We start from the raw sequence: 19,055 nt of genomic DNA on the forward strand, positions 1-19,055 counted from the left end.
GCAAGTACTGTAATAAGTATAAGTTGGACTTTTCTTGCTGTCCAACAGTCCCATGTCTTTGTTAACTGTACAGCAAAATAAGAAAGAAAATACCTTAAAAAGCTAATTGCTTGAACAAGGTGAATAAGATGTTCCTGGTTTTCAGTAAATTTATGGAAAATCTATCATTAGAATGTGATTAAGTGCATTTAAAAAAAAAAAAAAAAAAAGAAAATATTCTTCTCATTTGCTAGGTAGTTTATGAACTATCCAGAAGTGCTGTTGACTGACAGGTGAAGTATGAAGGGGGAATGGAGGGATTCACATCTTGGAGGACAGATTCTATATATATGATCACTTTTATTGCAATTCATATTAGAGCAACAAGTCAAACATGTCTCACTACTGAGGGCAGGTGTCCCTGCTCCTGGAAAAAAAATGGGACTTCTTAATGCCCTATGAGTGGGTTTCAGGCTTCTTAATGTCATGGACCTAGTGAATTCAGTAACACAATACCCCCTGAAATGACTTTGTTTCCCAGAACTTGTATCCTGTTTAAAACATCCAGTGGCATTTTATATTTCTACCTCTTGCCGAAATCAACATTTTTGAGGGGGCATCCTGGATATGATACTTGAAAGAAATGTGCAGAGATTTGTATTAGCTCTTAGCTCTGCAATTGATAAGACATCAATATTTCTTCTTTTAGCCTTGCCTTTGCCAATTCTGTTTCAGTGAGAAAGCTGTTTAGGGCAGGGACTATCTATTTTTACAGTTTCTAGTACATCCCAGCTCTAACCACAGGGTGGTCCATGAGCATTGCAGTAATAGGGATAATATATAACACTAACTGTGGATTTTGAAAGAATGTCTTTTCTGCAAATGCATTTCAAAGAAACAAGAAAAAGTGTCATTTACTCCCTGAAAAATGGAACTGCGAAGCATTTATATTTAAATTAAATGTTCTTATGAGTTCATTGAATGTTATTTAGCAAGTATATTATAGCAAAGGCATGTTACCTATTGCCTTAGAATGAGGATTTTATTGCTTTTTCATAGTTATCTTTTGAATCGGCATTTGGCAGGTAACAAATGAAATTTACTTACTAAGGTTAAACTGTTTTGTGATGTTGTTTAGCTGCACAGATATAAAAAAATGTGACAATGGAAGAAAGTTATTTGCTCTTATGTTTTTTTTTGGGGGGGTGGCGGGGGAGACAGACATAGGAATATATTAATATACTGTGATCTTGACCTGCCTTTGAAGAAATGTTTATTCTCTGAAAGGCAAAGAACTTAATTCCTGTCTGAGTCACTCCGTTGAAATCCTATTCATGCAAGAGTTTATACAAATGGAGCTGCAGGCAGAACTGGCCTGAGGAATTCAGTGTGGTCAAGGTGGTGATGCTCAGAATAGTCTGAGGTCAAAGAAGAATGGATTCCAAGCTTCTGTCTAATTAGATGAAGGCATTGGAACTTGGTTTGAAAAGATCCTGTTGCTCTGCTCGTTTCTAGAACATCTGCATTTCCTTACTCATCCAGATTTGGGATCATTAATGCCTGATTTTTGCTGAAACCTGGGTTTCTTATACTTTAATATGAAAGCATCCTTTTGATTAAACACTAAAGCCCAAACGTAAGGATTACAGCCTAATTTTTGGACTCCATTTTTAAAAAATTATTATTTCTCAAAAAGTTTCTGAATTCCACACATATTGCAGTGTTCCCTTTAAGTCCATTTTGATAGGCCAGTTTAATTTTTTTACATACTTCAGTCCTGGTGGTACAAGGTCAGAATAATAAATTTTATACTTTTATTCTTTATGTATGAAAAGTAATATAATGCCATCATTATTTTATTACTCTGCAGTCTTTTTGTTACTACTCAACTTAAAATATTTCAGCCATCAGCATTTAGAGAAAGTTATAGATGTTGGGCACACCATAATAATTTGCCTTAAAAGACTACATTTTTTCTAGTCACCCTGCCTAGAAATGCAGTTATGGATCAAGATACTGGAGCTAGCTGAGGTGAGTTGAGAGGATGCTAAGCTGAGAATGCAGTATATTTGCACTAGTATAACCAGTGCTCTAGAGCTCCCATATTTCTGTTTGGAAATTGAGTGTATATTTTCTGTTAATTGGAAATATTTGGTTCTTTTCTAAAGACTGTGAATGAGTCTCTGATGGGTCTATGAAACTTGCACTCAAGTTTTGATTAAAAATGTCTCTGTGTTATCTGAAGGTGCTTGGCAGAAGTCAGCAAGTATAAAATAATCCCAGAGATATCAACCTAGTAGACCTTGAACTATCTGCATTGAACTTGCTTCAGTACACCTTAATGTGAATTTAAAGCAATGTATCAGAACCACTCTATATTACATGAGAGGACTCATGGTCCTCCACAGACAACCTCACAGCACTGCTCATTATCCTAGGAACTGATGTGCTAAAGCACTGTTCACATATTTTCTTCCTAAGTTTTAATTTCAATATGAAAAACTTAGCAACGAATAACCTCCTTCAACTTATATGTCAATCCCCATAGGACTCTTATCTCAATTTAAATTAATGACCTTAGTGATGATACTCGCAATTGGACCAAGCCTCACATGAGCCAGATATTTGCATATGGAATTTGATTAATCCTGCTGGATATTAGTTGTCACTTTTAATTTGGTATGATACTATTGTAGGAAGAAAATAAAAGACCACTAGTAGGCATAAGTAATGTTGATTTTCTGTTGGGTATTTAGTTTTCTTTGGCTGGGCTAGTCTCCCTCACAATGTTTGTTTAGATCAACTCAAAAAGATACCATAGACCTAAAAACTGTTCTCCAAAAGTTCAGAGATAATCACTGCACAGAAATACTTAACAAAATATTACTAGTATACAGAAAGTAGAAAAATTGGTATATGGTACCTCCTTCTAGTGGTCTGTGACTTTGTTCCTCTTAATAGAATAACATGAGTTGCATGTTACCTGTGTCCAGAGTAACAGAAAAGCCAGCAATGTATGCAAAAAGAAGTAGTACTTTTTCTGAGGCTACTTGGTCTTCTCGCATCCCAACTGAGCAAATGTACACTGATGGAGGAGTCCTGATCAGATTCGGATGTAGAACAATTAATGCCAATTTTATATTTCTGTGTTTCTTCCACACCTCTGCATTTTGGGCACACTGCAACATGTTTGTATAGGTCATAACCAGGAAAGCAAAGTGCAGCACTTGTCTTGTCCAGTAGAGACATTGACCACATGCTGCTTCCTGCTGAGCAAATCTCTGTAAAAGAGATTTGTAAAGTGAATGTAAATTGAGATATGTGCATCTCAATAAAAATAATTGAGTACCTTTGCAATAGAATAGCTGTTTAGTCTTTCCCTTCCTCCTTGAAAATCATCAAAGGAACTCACCTCTCTTCTTGGAGGTGGATTTTAGATTTTCATATCCACTGACAGAATGAATGAATGATCAATGCTTATTAAACAAACACAGTTAGAAAGGAAATATGTTGCTATTTCTGGCTGAAATTCAAAGAGAAAACATTGTCTTTGTGATTACAGAGGACTTCTGAAAAGATATTTTGCATCTCTGCAAAGGATTTAAGCTGAAGAGGAAGGCATGAATGTTAGCAGGGATATGCCAAACTCCTGTTGGACTGTGGAACAGCTCCTGTACTTTTATAAACACCCTTACCAAAGTACAGAGCTTTTTATAAATGGATGAAAAAAAGGCATTTTTTATGACTGGAAACCATAGTTTTGCAGTAGAATTTCACATATTTGTGCGATCCCTTTATTTTGTATTTCACAAGAATCTTGTACAAATTCACTGATGTTGGCAGAGTGTGTACTTCCACTCAGAGGAATCATGTGAGACATCTTTGTTCAAATTTGGGTTTCCAGAATGCACCCACAAATATCTACATGGCTCAATTATATCATAATTCTAGCACTTTTCTTTGAACAATATGATGTCTGCAATAATAAACTATTTGGGTAATATTAATGTGGGAGAATTTTAATTTTATTAAACTTTTATATTAGCAGTAAATGATTGGAAACTGGATGTAGAAAATGAATAAAATTAATAGAGCATCTTAATCGTCCAAAGTGGCTTTGCCCATTTTGTTATGGGTTAATGCCAGCAGGCAGCTCAGCACCACACAGTCACTCGCTCACTCTACCCAGGTAGGATGGGGGAGAGAATCAGGAAGGTGAAAGTGTGAGAACTCATGGGTTGGAACAAGGACAGTTTACTATGTAAAGAAAAAGCTGCACATGCAAACAAAGCAAAACAAGGAATTTGTTCATTACTTCCCCTTGGCAGGCAGATATTCAGCCACTTCCAGGAAAACAGGGTACATCATGTGTAATGATTACTTGGGAAGACAAATGCCTTTACTCAGAATTTCCCTCCCTTTCTCCTTCTTCCTCAGATTTTATTGCTGAGTGTAATGCCATATGCAGTGGAACATCCCTTTGGACAGTTTGGGTTGGCTGTCCTAGCTGTGTCCCCTCCCAGCTCCTTATGCACCCCCAACATACTTGCTGCCAGAGCAGCATGAGAAGCTGAAAAGTCCTTGATTCAGTGCAAGCATTGCTCTTCAACTAAAAGCAATGGTGTGGTGTAATCACAACTCTTTTCATAAAAAATCCAAACCTCAGCATTGTGTGAGCCTCTGTGAAGAAAATTAACTCCATCCCAGCCAAAACCTTGACAACAGGATATAGTACTGGGATATCCTCCATTTAACTAGTGAAGAACACATTACAGTCTTTTTCACTCTCTTCAGAAGATATGTGTAACAATATGGAAATGGACGTTTTATTCAGTGTGTTATATGTAAAGAAAAATACAGTGCAAATTTTGATTAAAATGTTGCTCTGTGGCCTTTCATATTAAATCTAATTTTATTTAATATTACTTTATACATGTATGCAGAAAATGGCAAACCAATATTAATAAAAGAAGGCTTATAGGAATGTGGAATGAGAGAAATAGATCCTTGACAAAATTTATTTACCTAGCTAGACTTTCATTTCAAAGTTAGCAGCACTTTGTGATACTGGTATAATACAGGGGTCTTAAAACTCTGTTAGACATTTTCAACCCACTTTAATTTATTCCATGGAAGTTTAATCCCCTACTGAACAGAGCTGGGGTGAATTTTCAAAAGTCATAATCCAGTGAAGTAAAAAATCTTTAATGACAACATAGGCAGCAGGCTTCAAGAGTTTAGTTTAAATTGTTTCTAAAAATGTAAAACGTAGGGCAAGAGTTAATAGGATATTTCATGCAGTTATATTTCAATCATTTTTCAAATCTTTATAATTTCACTTGCATCTCCACCATTAGAAATATTTGGGCTGAATTCTTGCAAATTCTAAGGCAAAAAGCAATAAACTGTAAAATGGTAATGTGAAGATTTTCACAGTGTATTGTAACTCAGTTGGTCCTTCAGTTTACAGACTACTATATGAGATAATTTAATGTTTTCTAATTTGAAAGAGAAACGATGTTTTACATGCTAAACAGTATCCAATCCACCTTAATTATATTACTAGGCAAGAAAATGAAAGCAAACTACATAATATCTTTCAATATTCATCCTTCTGTTCTTCCTGTAAAACTCTTGTTTTAGAGTTGACTTTAGTGGTGGTCAGGATTTGGCTGATAAAGAGAGAGTTCATTTATTTTCAATGTATTTAAGTAACACAGTTACAACATATTCTTATACTCTCTGTTGATTATCACCTTTGGAACTTCATAGTTCTGGAAGTACCTCTAACTCAGACCACAATTCATTTTCTTTAACTGGAAGCTCCCCTAGTACCATCCATAAACTTCTACAGCTCTCCCTGTCCTGAGAATCCAGGAAAGGGTTCCTCAGACAATTGGAATTTGAGATGTGGAACTGCTGGTCACAGATTGTTTCAGATGTTTAGTTTCAGAGAGAAACAGGCCAGTTCCTATAAATAAAATTTGTTGAAGGTTATTGAATTCATAAACACCATTCCAACTTCAGAAATCTGTGATCTTCAAGTATTTTAAGATTGAGAAGATTTTCTAATAAAATTAATATATTTTCGTCTTTGTTTTCTTTGCCAACAAAATCACCTTTTGACCAACATTGGATACATGGTACGAGACAAGATGGGCTTTTGGTTTGACTCTCTGGTGTTCTCAAGCTCTTAAATTAATTTGACAATGGCTTTTATTTATTTATTTATTTATTTAATTTTATTTTATTTTTTTCCTCTGGGAGCTACATTTTTAAAGAAAAAGAGTGGGATCTCATCTCTGAAAGACAAGAGTGACAGCAGTGCCTCTATTCACCTCTGCTTTCCAGAAAAAGGGAAGAACATTTCTTAGGGCTGATATCTAATGGCTTCCTGTTGTGACTCTGTGGTTTTGGTTCCTGGTTCAAAGTGTCCAGGCTTCTCCATGCACTTAGAGAATCCTTAATCAAACTTCAAGTTTGATTTCCACTCTGGAATTTTGTGAATGGGAATGGAAAGTCATTACAAAGAGTATACAATGAGCTGTGCTGCTACAGCTGAGAGGACAGCACTGCCAAAGCAAAGCAGAGAGAAAGGAGAAAGAGAACAATGTGTTAGGGAACTGCTGTTAGAAGAAATGTTTTCATAATCACAGTCTGATGGATTTCAAGTGCCTATCTGTGTCTTTACATCACCAAACACTTTTAAAAATCCTGTGTTTAAAATATTTGTTCTAGTCACTACTCTACAAAAAAGACACATGGAGAGTTATTTTTTAGACTTAAATACCAGTGAAAATTATTTGTATTGTCAAATAAAACCCCAAAGATAACAGAATAATACAGAGCTAACTCCCTCCAAAATGGAACCTCTGTATAGGAAATTTCCTGTATCTAAAAGGAGGAACAATACTAGCAAACATTTAAGTGGAATACGGAAAGTGTTTAAGGTCAAGTTCGGTGGGACTTTGGGCAGCTTGATCTAGTGGGTGTCATCCCTGCCTATGACAGGGAGCTTGGAACTAGATGATCTTTACAGTCCATTCCAACCCAAACCATTCTATGATTCTGAATCTACGATTCTACCTGAAAGGAAGTTGTGGGAAGCTGGGCATTGGCCTCTTCTCACAGATAACTACCAATAGAACAAGAAGGGATGGCCTCAAGTTGCACCAGGAAAGGTTCATTTTGGAAATTATGATAAATGTCTTCTTAGAAAGAGTAGTTAAACACTGGAATGGGTTGCCCAGGGAGGTGGCGGAGTCACTGTCTCCGGGCATGTTTAAGGAAAGGTTGGATGTGGTACTTAGGGATACGTTTTAGTGGGTAATATGGGTGGTACGGGGATAGTTGTACCAGATGATCTGTGAGGTCTTTTCCAACCTTAATGATTCTATGATTCTATGATTCTAAGCCTGCACACCTTGCTGTACAAGTGACATAGCACTAGCCTCCCTCCTTTATGGTATAGGTAGAAGTTTAGTCATTGGACATGACTAGTGCATTTGATAAAGGGTATTGACAGAGCAATCACTGACCTTCCAGCCTGCAGCCTTTGTGTTCTCTCCATGGCAAACTCATTAAGTAATATGAACTGTAGGTCAGTGTTATCTTGCATACCCTCAGGCATGCGAGATGATGGACATTTATTCAATCCTTGAGGGTCCATCAATAGCTAATTGAGGTAGATGATGTAGTTCATTCTGTTTCTCTCTTTTTATTAATTGTGAAATAAGCCGAGAAGGATACTTTGTACCTACCACCTAAATTCCATACAAGTGAGGTGGTAATTGAGGTGATTCCCACTCTAGATCATGAACTGGGCTAGTATAGAATATGTTCTGAGACTTTTGTAAACTGTGGTGGCAGTCTGCCACTTCCTTTCTTCAGTCTGTTAACATTCACAGAGCTTGTGGCAGTGACTACAGTCAACATGAATGCAAGGGAGAGGAAATGAGACTAAAACAAAATCACAGTTCTGAGGTATTCTTATTGGAAACCAGCCACTGAAGGTGTTCTGTCACCTTTACATTTCTTGAAAATTATTTGAAAATTATTAGTTTTCAGACTTATCTATAACAGATAACTTACATTGTGTAAAAGAGCACTGTAAAACTGTAATTTAAGTATTTTTCTTTTGCAGAACAACAAATTGCAATATCTTAATACTTAATGATTATCATATTTTAAGAATTATATCGCTAAAGAGTTTAACATCAGTGCCAGGGAAGCTCATGGAGCAGATTATCTTGGGTGTCATCATGCGGCAGTTGCAGGGCAAGCAGGCGATCAGGCCTAAACAGCATGGGTTTACGAAGGGCAGATCCTGCTTGACGAACCTGATCTCCTTCTATGACAAGGTGACACGCTTAGTGGATGAGGGAAAGGCTGTGGATGTGGTCTACCTTGACTTCAGTAAGGCATTTGACACCGTCCCCTACAGCATTCTCCTCAGGAAACTGGCTGCTCATGGCTTGGACTGGTGTACACTTTGTTGGGTTAAGAGCTGGCTGGATGGCCGGGCCCAGAGAGTTGTGGTGAATGGAGTCAAATCCAGTTGGAGGCCAGTCACTAGTGGAGTCCCCCAGGACTCGGTACTGGGGCCAGTCCTCTTTAACATCTTCATCGATGATCTGGACGAGGGGATTGAGTGCGCCCTCAGCAAGTCTGCAGATGACACCAAGTTAGGTGCGTGTGTCGATCTGCTCGAGGGTAGGAGGAAGGCTCTGCAGGAGGATCTGGATAGGCTGGACCGATGGGCTGAGGCCAACTGTATGAAGTTCAACAGGACCAAGTGCCGGGTCCTGCACCTGGGGCACAACAACCCCAAACAGAGCTACAGGCTGGGAGATGAGTGGTTGGAGAGCTGCCTGTCAGAGAAGGACCTGGGAGTAGTGGTTGACAGTCGGCTGAATATGAGCAAGCAGTGTGCTCAGGTGGCCAAGAAGGCCAACAGCATCCTGGCTTGCATTAGAAACAGCGTGGCCAGCAGGTCCAGGGAAGTGATTGTCCCCCTGTACTCAGCTCTGGTGAGGCCACACCTCGAATACTGCGTTCAGTTTTGGGCCCCTCGCTACAAGAAGGACATGGAGGTGCTCGAGAAAGTCCAGAGAAGGGCAACAAAGCTGGTGAAGGGTCTGGAGAACAAGTCTTACGAGGAGCGTCTGAGGAAGCTGGGACTGTTTAGCCTGGAGAAGAGGAGGCTCAGGGGTGACCTTATTGCACTCTACGGGTACCTGAAGGGAGTCTGTAGTGAGGTGGCGGTTGGTCTATTCTCCCACGTGCCTGGTGACAGGACGAGGGGGAATGGGTTAAAGTTGCGCCAGGGGAGGTTTAGGTTGGATATTAGGAAGAACTTCTTTACTGAAAGGGTTGTTAGGCACTGGAATAGGCTGCCCAGGGAAGTGGTTGAGTCACCATCCCTGGAGGTCTTTAAAAGGCGTTTAGATGTAGAGCTTAGGGATATGGTTTAGTGGAGGACTTGTTAGAGTTAGGTCAGAGGTTGGACTCGGTGATCTTGGAGGTCTCTTCCAACCTAGACTATTCTGTGATTCTGTGATTCTGTAAATAAGGAAGTGTCACCATTGGTTTATTAGTGCCCTCATCTTTCTGTGGGTATGAATTTTCTAACTACCCTTTGATTATTTGTATGCCAGAGCTGTGGTCAGGTAGCCATGTTTTCCTTCTAGCAAGAGCCATTTGAAACAAACAATATTATCAAAAGTAAAGCAAGAAATATGCAGAATTGAAATAGCATAAAGCAAGCTTTTCTGAAAACTCGGGTAAATCTACTCAAAATTACCATGAAAGTTCAGAAAAGAACTACTGAAAGTTACTGAAAAACAAGCAAACAAACAAACAAACAGAGAAATAATATATAGCTGAGGAAACTAAAAATATTTGGTAGCTGGGGAGAATCTAAGGGACTATCACATGTTTGCCCTGTTCTTGCTTTTCTTGAGGCTTTTCATAGCTGTATTTGGAGGCAGGACACTTCTAAATGACTTTTTGGTCTGATCCTGCATAGTCATTTCTGTGTTCTCTTTTGATACAGTAAATTAAGACAAACTGTCCCATTTGTCAGATTCATTTGAGTTTGCACATTTTGATCAACAAATCCACATGCTTATTCTCTGCTGGTCATACAGCAAAAAGAATTGAATGTTGGAAACAGAGTTCTGTTTATATGAAGTAGTACTGTGTGTGGTTGTGGTGGTTTTACCGTGCTAGGCAGCTGAACACCACAACCGCTCTCTCACTCCCCTCCTCAGATGAGGAGGGGAAGAAGTAAAGGAAAGAACAGCTCATGGGCTGAGATAAGGATAATTTAATTAAAGGAAAAAATAATTATTAAGGAAATATTATTATTAATTAAACTATTTAACTAAAGGGAAAAAGGGAAAGGGGAAAAGGGAGGGGGAGAGGGAAAAAACAAAACAAAGCAAAACAAAACAAAACAAGTAAAGGCTATGTGGAAGTGCAGAGGAAAGAAATTACTATCTACTTCCCACAAATGAGCGATGCTTGAGCACGTCCTTGAAGCAGGGCCTCAATGCACGTAGCCAGTGTTCGGGAGGAGGACAGACGTCTTCACAAGGAGAGCCCACCCCTCCCCTCTTCTTCTTTTTGCCACATTTTATTGTTGAGTGTGACATCATATGGTATGGTATCCCTTTCGTTGGTTTAGGTCAGCTGCCTTGGTGACGTTTCTCACCTTTTTGCCCACCCCCTAGGAGGGTTAGAGAGAGTCCTGATGCTGTGCCGGCACTTCTCAGCAGCAGACACAAGACTGGTGTGATACCACTGCTGTTTAGCTACAAGTGCAGAGCACAGCACTGTATGGGCTGCTGCAGGGAAAGTTAACATCCCAGCCAGACCCAGTACAGTGGTATTCTACTTTTGTCCTCCCTTTCTCACATATAATTTTTGTAATCATTTGTAACAGCTGCAAGTCCATCACTGTTTTATTTTCCTCTGTTATAATCATTTCTCTATCAAAATTAATTCTCAATTTCTATGTGAATGGTCAAATATCTGTAGAATATTGGCTTTGACTTATCTGGAAATGGTTCATTAGATAAAATAGATCCATGCCACTAGTGACTTCGTATGGTGTGTACACAAGTATAGGAATAAAAATTGGTGAAAACAGTATAGTAAACTAGGTCCAGATTTTATTCCACCTAACAGGAAGAAGCAGGATAAAACAGGATTAAAGTAGGAAAAATAGATTCAGCAAAAAATTTCTGAGTGCCATCCTGCCTTGATAATAGTCCAGCTTACAGCTATGTAAATCAGCACTGTTCTATCAATGCTGAGCTATCTGACAGAGGAAAGGAAATTCTAAATTCTTGTATACAGAGCACATACTAATGCAGTGCTGCCAAATTCTTACAGTGCTATGCCAGCAAAACTGATCTTGGTTTTGATTAGTTATTTACCTGAAGAGAGAGATTTTCTACCTTGAGTATTAGATTGTTTACATTTTCATTTGCCCTCAAGTAGTCATACATTCAGAGGAATAAATACATAATTTCTAAGCCAATACTGTAATTATAGGTAATGAACTGAATAAAAAGAAAACAGTGAGAAATCAAGAGATATTCTGTACCTGTTTGAATTATTATTATTTTTAATCTCAGATTTATCAGTCAAATTAATGTTAATACAGCTATGGTATATTTTAACCTCAGATGAGAAGAGGGACTAAATCACCACTTGAGACCTTGATGGCTTCCTAATATGACTTTCCAACTTTGTTTTCTCTGTTTCAAATATTTAAATTTGACCTGACTAAGCATTCAGAATTGAGTCTTGAAAGAGAACACCAAGCTTTTTTGAGACAAATACCTATCCTTTAGGAAGTCCTAAATGAGCTACACATATTCATTAAAACACATCTAATGAAGCTGAAGTTCATCATGAAAATTTCTTCAGCCTCAAAAAGGAGGATACAGAATGAATGGAATGTTTTATTTTAATGGAATTAAAATTTGGAACTAAATTATGGATCAGTTCTTGTTTATTTATTTATTTATTAGTGATGCTTTGGCATATTGTGCCCAGTGTCTTTGCTTTTGCCTAGAAACTCAAGAAGAATGGGACAGCAATTTGTCATTCATTGAAAAAGTTACCAGGCAATCAGTTTCCTGTGCCTTTTTTTGAGATCAGTAAGCTTTACAAGGTAGTGGAAATTTGTACTTTACATTAAAAATACAAGACTGGAACAAAAGGTCAGTCTCCTAGTCTTAGTGAGTGCTTTTCCAGTGACATTTGTAGTATGGGCTAAGCATTCCCATATTTTTTTGTCCTTACTCTTGTTCTATATGTACACTGCTGACATCATAATCACTCACTTCTAGGTATGCTGGCACAGGAACTACCCCTCCTCAGCCCTTTTGCAACATTGATATATTGCACTGTACTGGGCTAAATTTTTCAACAGTCATGTGTATTTTATCATTGTTACTTTAATAGAATAAAGCTTAAAGCTACCAATGAAGACTGGGAGACTACCATATAAAGTTCCGTATACATTGTAAAAGTCTGGACCCTGAACACTTCAACCAACAGAAGCTGAAATAACACTTATTTTTGTACAGTGAAATGTGTTACTTGCCAACTCTATACAATTATACAATCTAAATATAGAGAAAAATACCCATACTCATCCCAATCCTATATAGACTTGAACAGTTCCAGTGAACTGTTATTTTAAAGAAGGTAAATAATCCTGGGCAAGGCATTTCAGTTTGGGAGTGACAGTTGGCTTTGGAAGAGAAGACAACTCTTCATAGAATCATAGAATATCCAGAGTTGGAAGGGTCCTGTTAGGATCATCAAGTCCAACTCCTCGCACTGCACAGGTCTACCCAAATGTTTAGACCATGTGACTGGCACAGTCAATCTAGACCATGGCACAGTCAATCTCTTCTTAAATTCAGACAGGCTCAGTGAAGTGACTACTTCACTGGGGAGCCTGTTCCAGTGCGCAACCACCTTCTTGGTGAAGAACCTCCTCCTCATGTCCAGTCTGAACTTCCCCTGCCTCAGCTTCACCCCGTTCCCGTGGGTCCTATCACTGGTGTTTATGGAGAATAGGTCACCTGCCTCTCCATTCCCCCTCATGAGGAAGTTGTAGACCACGATGAGGTCCCCCCTCAGCCTCCTCTTCTCCAGGCTGAACAGGCCCAGTGACCTCAGCTGCTCCTCATATGTCTTCCCCTCTAGGCCCTTCACCAACGCTTGTTACAGTGAATTGGTTGGTAAGGGAGCATCAGTATGTTTCTGAATTATATACATGTATACTCAAGGAAAAACACAAAAGCTACCACAGAATTTTGGGTGCTCAGTGTTTTAACTCTATCAGACATTTTCAATCAGCACTTTTTTTCATGCCTTGCTAAAATGGGTCTAAACTGTTTTTCACATGAGTAAGTGCAAAATCTCATGGATCTGTACAATCTTTCTTGTATTATTGCCGACTTATGGTTGGAAAGAAGAGAGAGAGAAGAAAATTGTAGATTAGTTCATGTGAAAATAACTGCTACATTTGCAGAAATTCCATTACGCAGCAATGCTCTGTATTATTGGGTGTGTAAGTCTCTGAGGATACATATAGCTACTTTCTATAGTACAGAGTACACAAACAGTATATGAAAAAGCAGTTGGCTGGAAAATGTTAGTGAAGAGCAATGAATTCTAGAGCTTTTTTTATTAACCCTCATGGGCTGTTTTTTTCCAGTGCTTACATAGACACTTGACTAGGGAGGGCAGGTTCAGGCCTTTAATCATGGAAGCAGACAGTTACCCACACTGAAAATCACAGAGGTCTCAGGGCTAACTGCATGACCAGAAGCCTTTTAGGTATTACAAAATCAATGACAGTAACAATCAATTGTATTTGTTAGGTGAGGTATGAAGCAGTACAGCATGCATGGGATCTGAATCATCCATTTCCATCAAATATACTGCCTTTCAAGAACACAAATATATTGGATCAGTCAGCAACTCTTTCAGAAAATACTTATTTTCCTCTGCATTTAGTTTTACACAGCTGAAAAAAGCAGACCTTCTTTTTAAGTAGTTTTTATACTGTTACATTTTGTTATATTGAAATTGTAGTATAATCGTATGAAATGTAAATCATTGGATGCAGAAAGCAAAATAAAGGAAAAGGAAGCTCTAAAGAAAGAAAAATACAGTGGGTAGCAATCTGCGTCCTACCTACAGATTGCAGGTATACTAGCTCTACTAGCTAACTGCTAGACTCATACCAGGTTGACAGATTCTTACTAGATAGGCACATTTTTCCTTTTAACTACATTTCTCCTCTTATTTTGAACTCCTTCCCCATATGCCATTGCAAAATTATATTTTGAGTTTTTTTTCTCTCTCCCTGTGATGTCTTCATTGCTGCTTCATTAACCATCACACCATCAGTGTATTTCATTACAGCTTCTCTCCTGGTTCACTGTGTGATGCTAAAATGCATCTACAAACTGCCTATCAAAATTCTAGAGTATGTTTATCCTTCCTTCAGTACAAAGGAGGAGAAAGTCATCCCTTTGGCAAGATCTTATAGAAAAACCATATTTTATCTGTTATTGTTACTGTCCCCTCAACCTGAAGTGCACTGAGGAGGTATAGTAAGGGATGTGACAGAATTGTTTACCTATTTGTTTACTGTAAAAGTTTGGGGGCATACCTCATATCTGATTAGGGTGTTAAGAAAGCTTAAACTGATTTTATGTGTGTGCCTTCAACTGACCTTGAAAGAGTGTTGAAGCTAATGAATATATGCTTCAATTCCATGATTGTTAAGAAATGAAAAGGCCATGTAATAGATAACCTCTGTGACATATACTTGCAGTTGTACCAGTAGGAAGGGGCCATGGATTAAATAATTTAAATAGTAGCTGTTTTCCATTGTGTTTCTTGGATTGAGAATACACCTAATACATTTTTAAGTGAAGAGAAAGATATAACTTGAAGATATGAAAGAAGCATGTAACTCAGTGCCAGAACACAGTCATAAAGCAGACATTTTCAGAATGTGCTATGTAACCATGGACAGGGAAATAAGAAACTCAGTGGCTTCTTCAGACCAGTTCTAATATTAAAAAATGTGGCAGCATGTCTTGTGTGAGTTTTTAAGGGAAAAGTTTGTAGGTTCATTCCTGTCAACCTGCTGTCCCCAGCCAATTCTAGCCATCCTTTCTACCTTCCATCAGAGCTCACCTGTGTCAGACAGGTGTAAAGATGCATCTGTTCTCTTTTTCCACACAAACAAGGCAAAAAGAAAATAAATAAGGTAAAATTGCTCTGACACTGAATTCTGTGAAAAACAATCTCTGAGTTTTATGATTTTTAGGAACTCGGTGTAGGGTTCTCTCTCTCTCTCTCTCTAAATAAAAATGTGATTTGTAAGATTTCCTTTTATTACTACTTTCAGATAGGTGGCCATATTTTTCTTGAAAATATGCAAACAGGTCTCTGTCTTGCAGAGACCACTGGTTTGGGGAGGAAGATGTGAAGAAAGAAGTCGAGTGAGGAAGGAGAAATACATATCATACTAGATACAGACAAGGCAAATCAGTAGTTAATCTGTAAAGGAGCATGAGTGTGACTCCTCTTGCATTAATTGAGGTAAAGCTTACCGTATGTTTATTGCTGTCAAAGCAACTCATTAAAACTTTCATTCCATTATTTATTCTTTAGTTGTTACTGAAGGTCCCAGTTAAGACTACAGACCAATGTGTTCTTGTAAAAGGGGTAGGAAAATTATATCGCTATTACTTGTTTTATAATGACATGGAATCTGAGCATGGTCAAGTTGGCACCAGCAAGACAGGATATTGACAGTGAAGTCCAGGGGCAGCAAAGAAAAATGGATGTGCCTCTGATGGTGGAAAACACATCCACTGTGCAGAGGGAATATTCAAGAAAGAGTACTTCACTCTGAGATGAGAAGTGGCCAGTGAAAGCCACATACACACTGGAGGATGACATGGCTGTGTACCTTAGTTTTTGCAGTAATTAATTACTTACTCATCACTTAAGGGCATCATAACAGAGGTAACTTACAGGCTGAAGAATTAAATGAATAGTCAGAATTATTTCTGAAGGCCAGTGTAAAAGATTGCCAAAAAAGTATTAAATAATAACTACTTGGAAAGAAGTGGAAAATAGACATTTGTGTTTTATATTACCTGAGTACAGAGAATATAATTATTTCTCAAAAAAAAAAAAATCTTATGATTTTGAAATTTGCTCATTGTATCACGTGGAAATGATGGATTTTCTATTACATATCTCAACATATCCTTTCTTTCTTCCTCTCTTCATTATTTTTCAGGTTACCTGTGCAAATTTAACAAATGGAGGAAAAACAGAACTTCTAAAATCAGGAAGCTCCAAATCCACACTAAAGCACATATGGACAGAAAGTAACAAAGACTTATCCATCAGCCGACTGCTGTCACAGACTTTTCGTGGAAAGGAAAATGATACAGATTTGGACCTGCGATATGATACCCCAGAAACTTATTCTGAGCAAGATCTCTGGGACTGGCTGAGGAACTCCACAGACCTGCAAGAGCCTCGACCCAGAGCAAAGAGACGGCCCATTGTCAAGACTGGGAAATTCAAGAAAATGTTTGGCTGGGGTGATTTCCATTCCAACATCAAGACTGTGAAGCTAAATCTGTTAATAACGGGGAAAATTGTTGACCATGGCAATGGGACGTTTAGCGTTTACTTCAGGCATAACTCCACTGGTCAAGGGAATGTATCTGTGAGCCTAGTGCCCCCTACAAAAATAGTGGAATTTGACTTGGCACAACAGACAGTGATTGATGCCAAAGATTCCAAGTCCTTTAACTGTCGAATTGAGTACGAAAAGGTTGACAAGGCTACCAAGAACACACTCTGCAACTATGACCCTTCAAAAACCTGTTATCAGGAGCAGACCCAGAGCCATGTGTCATGGCTCTGCTCCAAGCCCTTTAAAGTAATCTGTATTTACATTTCCTTTTATAGTACAGATTATAAACTAGTACAGAAGGTGTGTCCTGATTACAACTACCACAGTGACACACCCTACTTCCCTTCAGGGTGAGGATGAACACGTGTCTGAGACTGAAGCCTGGGGAATAAAAGAGGTCATATGACAGGGCTGTAACCTCAAGGAGGAAGGCCACATCTATTGCCTGGAATGTGTCTACCTGCTGCTGCTGATGTCAAATGGCTGCAAATATGTTAATGGAAAACAATCTAATGTAATTTTTACCCAGCCAGCTCCATGTATCAATCTAGTTGTAAATCACTATGGATTTAAAATAAAACCATACACATACACAGAGACACATACTCTTCAGCTCACATCTATTGAGATTCCTGTTAAGGGAGATTTCATTGTCTGATATCTAAGGTTTCAAGATAACCTGTCATCAAGCAAAATGGATTAACTAGACAGAGAATAGTTTCTAACACAGACTGTTATGGAAATCTCTTTGAAAATCCTTTGAATACATGCCAATCAATAATCCCCACTCATGCATTCTACTGCTTGGAGTAGCTGTACTGGTAAATAATACTGTAGGAGTAAATACTTGTTAAAATGGGAGAAATGTGTGTCTAGCATTCACTATTCCTTATTACAAGAACACAGCAAAACATCATGACTTTTTTTCCAGCATACAGTAGGCACATTCGAGGTGGCGTTAGGTGGCTCTTTTTCCATGGAATGAGCCTGTTACTAGTAAAGATGGGCAAACATTTGGAATTTACATGTGGGCAGACATTCTGGTTTCATGTTTCTCTGACTCTTTATGTTCTGATTCTTTAAACCTGGTTGAGTTTAGGCAAGCTAAGCTATTTTAAAACCCTTCAGCTGATTTCTAGGAAGGAAGATGCCTGGCGGAGAACATGTAAGTTATAAGTGGCTGTCTTATCTTTATTACAAAATATTGTAACAAATTCAATATCCTAGTCTTCATTTGTATGAATGGTTTGTATTGTACATAATTTAACCAGTGTTATTTGAGCTGCTTATTAATATTAACTTGTAATTGTCTCTCTGCTTGTTATTGGTTAAAAACAATCAAGGAAATGAGGAATCCATTTTATCAATGTAGCTGTAAACTCCATTAAAAGACAGAACTATGTACAAAGCATTTATTCAGCTAAAGTATTGTTGAAAGCTATACATATACAACATTACAGTCTGTCTGTATTTAGATATTTTATTTCCAGACAAAAAATGAACTGTACATAAAAATAAAACGTCTTAAAGTTGAGTTTCAATATGTATTGTGTAGATAGTAGTTTAAATGGTTCTGAAAAGTGGATAATACTCCACATCTGATGTGGTTTTCAGTCTTGTCTCTTTACATATGTACATCTATATATTTATAACTCTGTGTGAGGGCATGTCTGTTTGGGTACATATACATGTGTGTGCGTGAGTGTGCGAATACATGTAGACATATATGAAGAGGATATAAAAACTTCTCAGGCCCTTTTCCTATCAAGCAGATATCATTACTGTGAAGGGTCTAGATAACTTAAGTGGAAGACCCCACTCAGATGAGAAATTACCGGAACAGGGCATTTTTAAAAATGATTCATTATTGCTTAGAAGTGGGGAAACTTTGCCTTATTTTTAGCCTCCTCTGAAGCACTGTTCTCTCTTTATGGAATGAAGATATCCCTTTTTATGGAATGAGGGAATTTTCTTCCTATGAACAAAAAGCTCATCTTTATTATATTTTTGGTGTGTATGGTTGCATACTTTACCCCCGCCATCCAGATAACCATCAACTATAACAAGTCCATCCCTAAAAGAAGGCTGCCCAAAGAAGAAATCAGCATTTCAGAATTATCCTTCCTGGCAATGCTTCCTTCCCTCACCCACCCTTATCCCCTGGTTCTGTGCTCTTCTGTCAAAGCTGTGAAAGCAGATATGGGTCAGCTTCCAAATACGCACAATATCATGAGCAACTTCTCCAAAGTCCCAATAAACACTCTATCAATATTTCAAGAAGTGAGAAGTTGAAACAACTTCCAGTTGTGGA

At 38.1% G+C, this 19,055-nt stretch overlaps 1 protein-coding gene across 4 annotated transcripts in view; it reads left to right on the top strand.

Annotated features, from left to right (window-relative positions):
* Positions 1-18,242, top strand: part of NXPH1 (neurexophilin 1) — a 153,361-nt gene extending 135,119 nt beyond the window's left edge. For 3 of the 4 annotated variants that reach the window (XM_035319066.1, XM_035319064.1, XM_035319065.1), the window contains exon 3: positions 16,337-18,242. In XM_035319066.1, the coding sequence (XP_035174957.1) occupies positions 16,337-17,098 (762 nt within the window). In that variant the 3' untranslated portion in view covers positions 17,099-18,242. Of the gene's footprint in view, positions 1-15,507; positions 15,628-16,336 lie in introns of those variants that run through there. The other variant, XM_035319067.1, reaches the window with a different exon arrangement.
* The last annotated feature ends 813 nt before the right edge of the window (positions 18,243-19,055 follow it).

This window comes from Oxyura jamaicensis, chromosome 2 (genome assembly GCF_011077185.1).
Source record: "Oxyura jamaicensis isolate SHBP4307 breed ruddy duck chromosome 2, BPBGC_Ojam_1.0, whole genome shotgun sequence".
NCBI lineage: Eukaryota > Metazoa > Chordata > Aves > Anseriformes > Anatidae > Oxyura > Oxyura jamaicensis.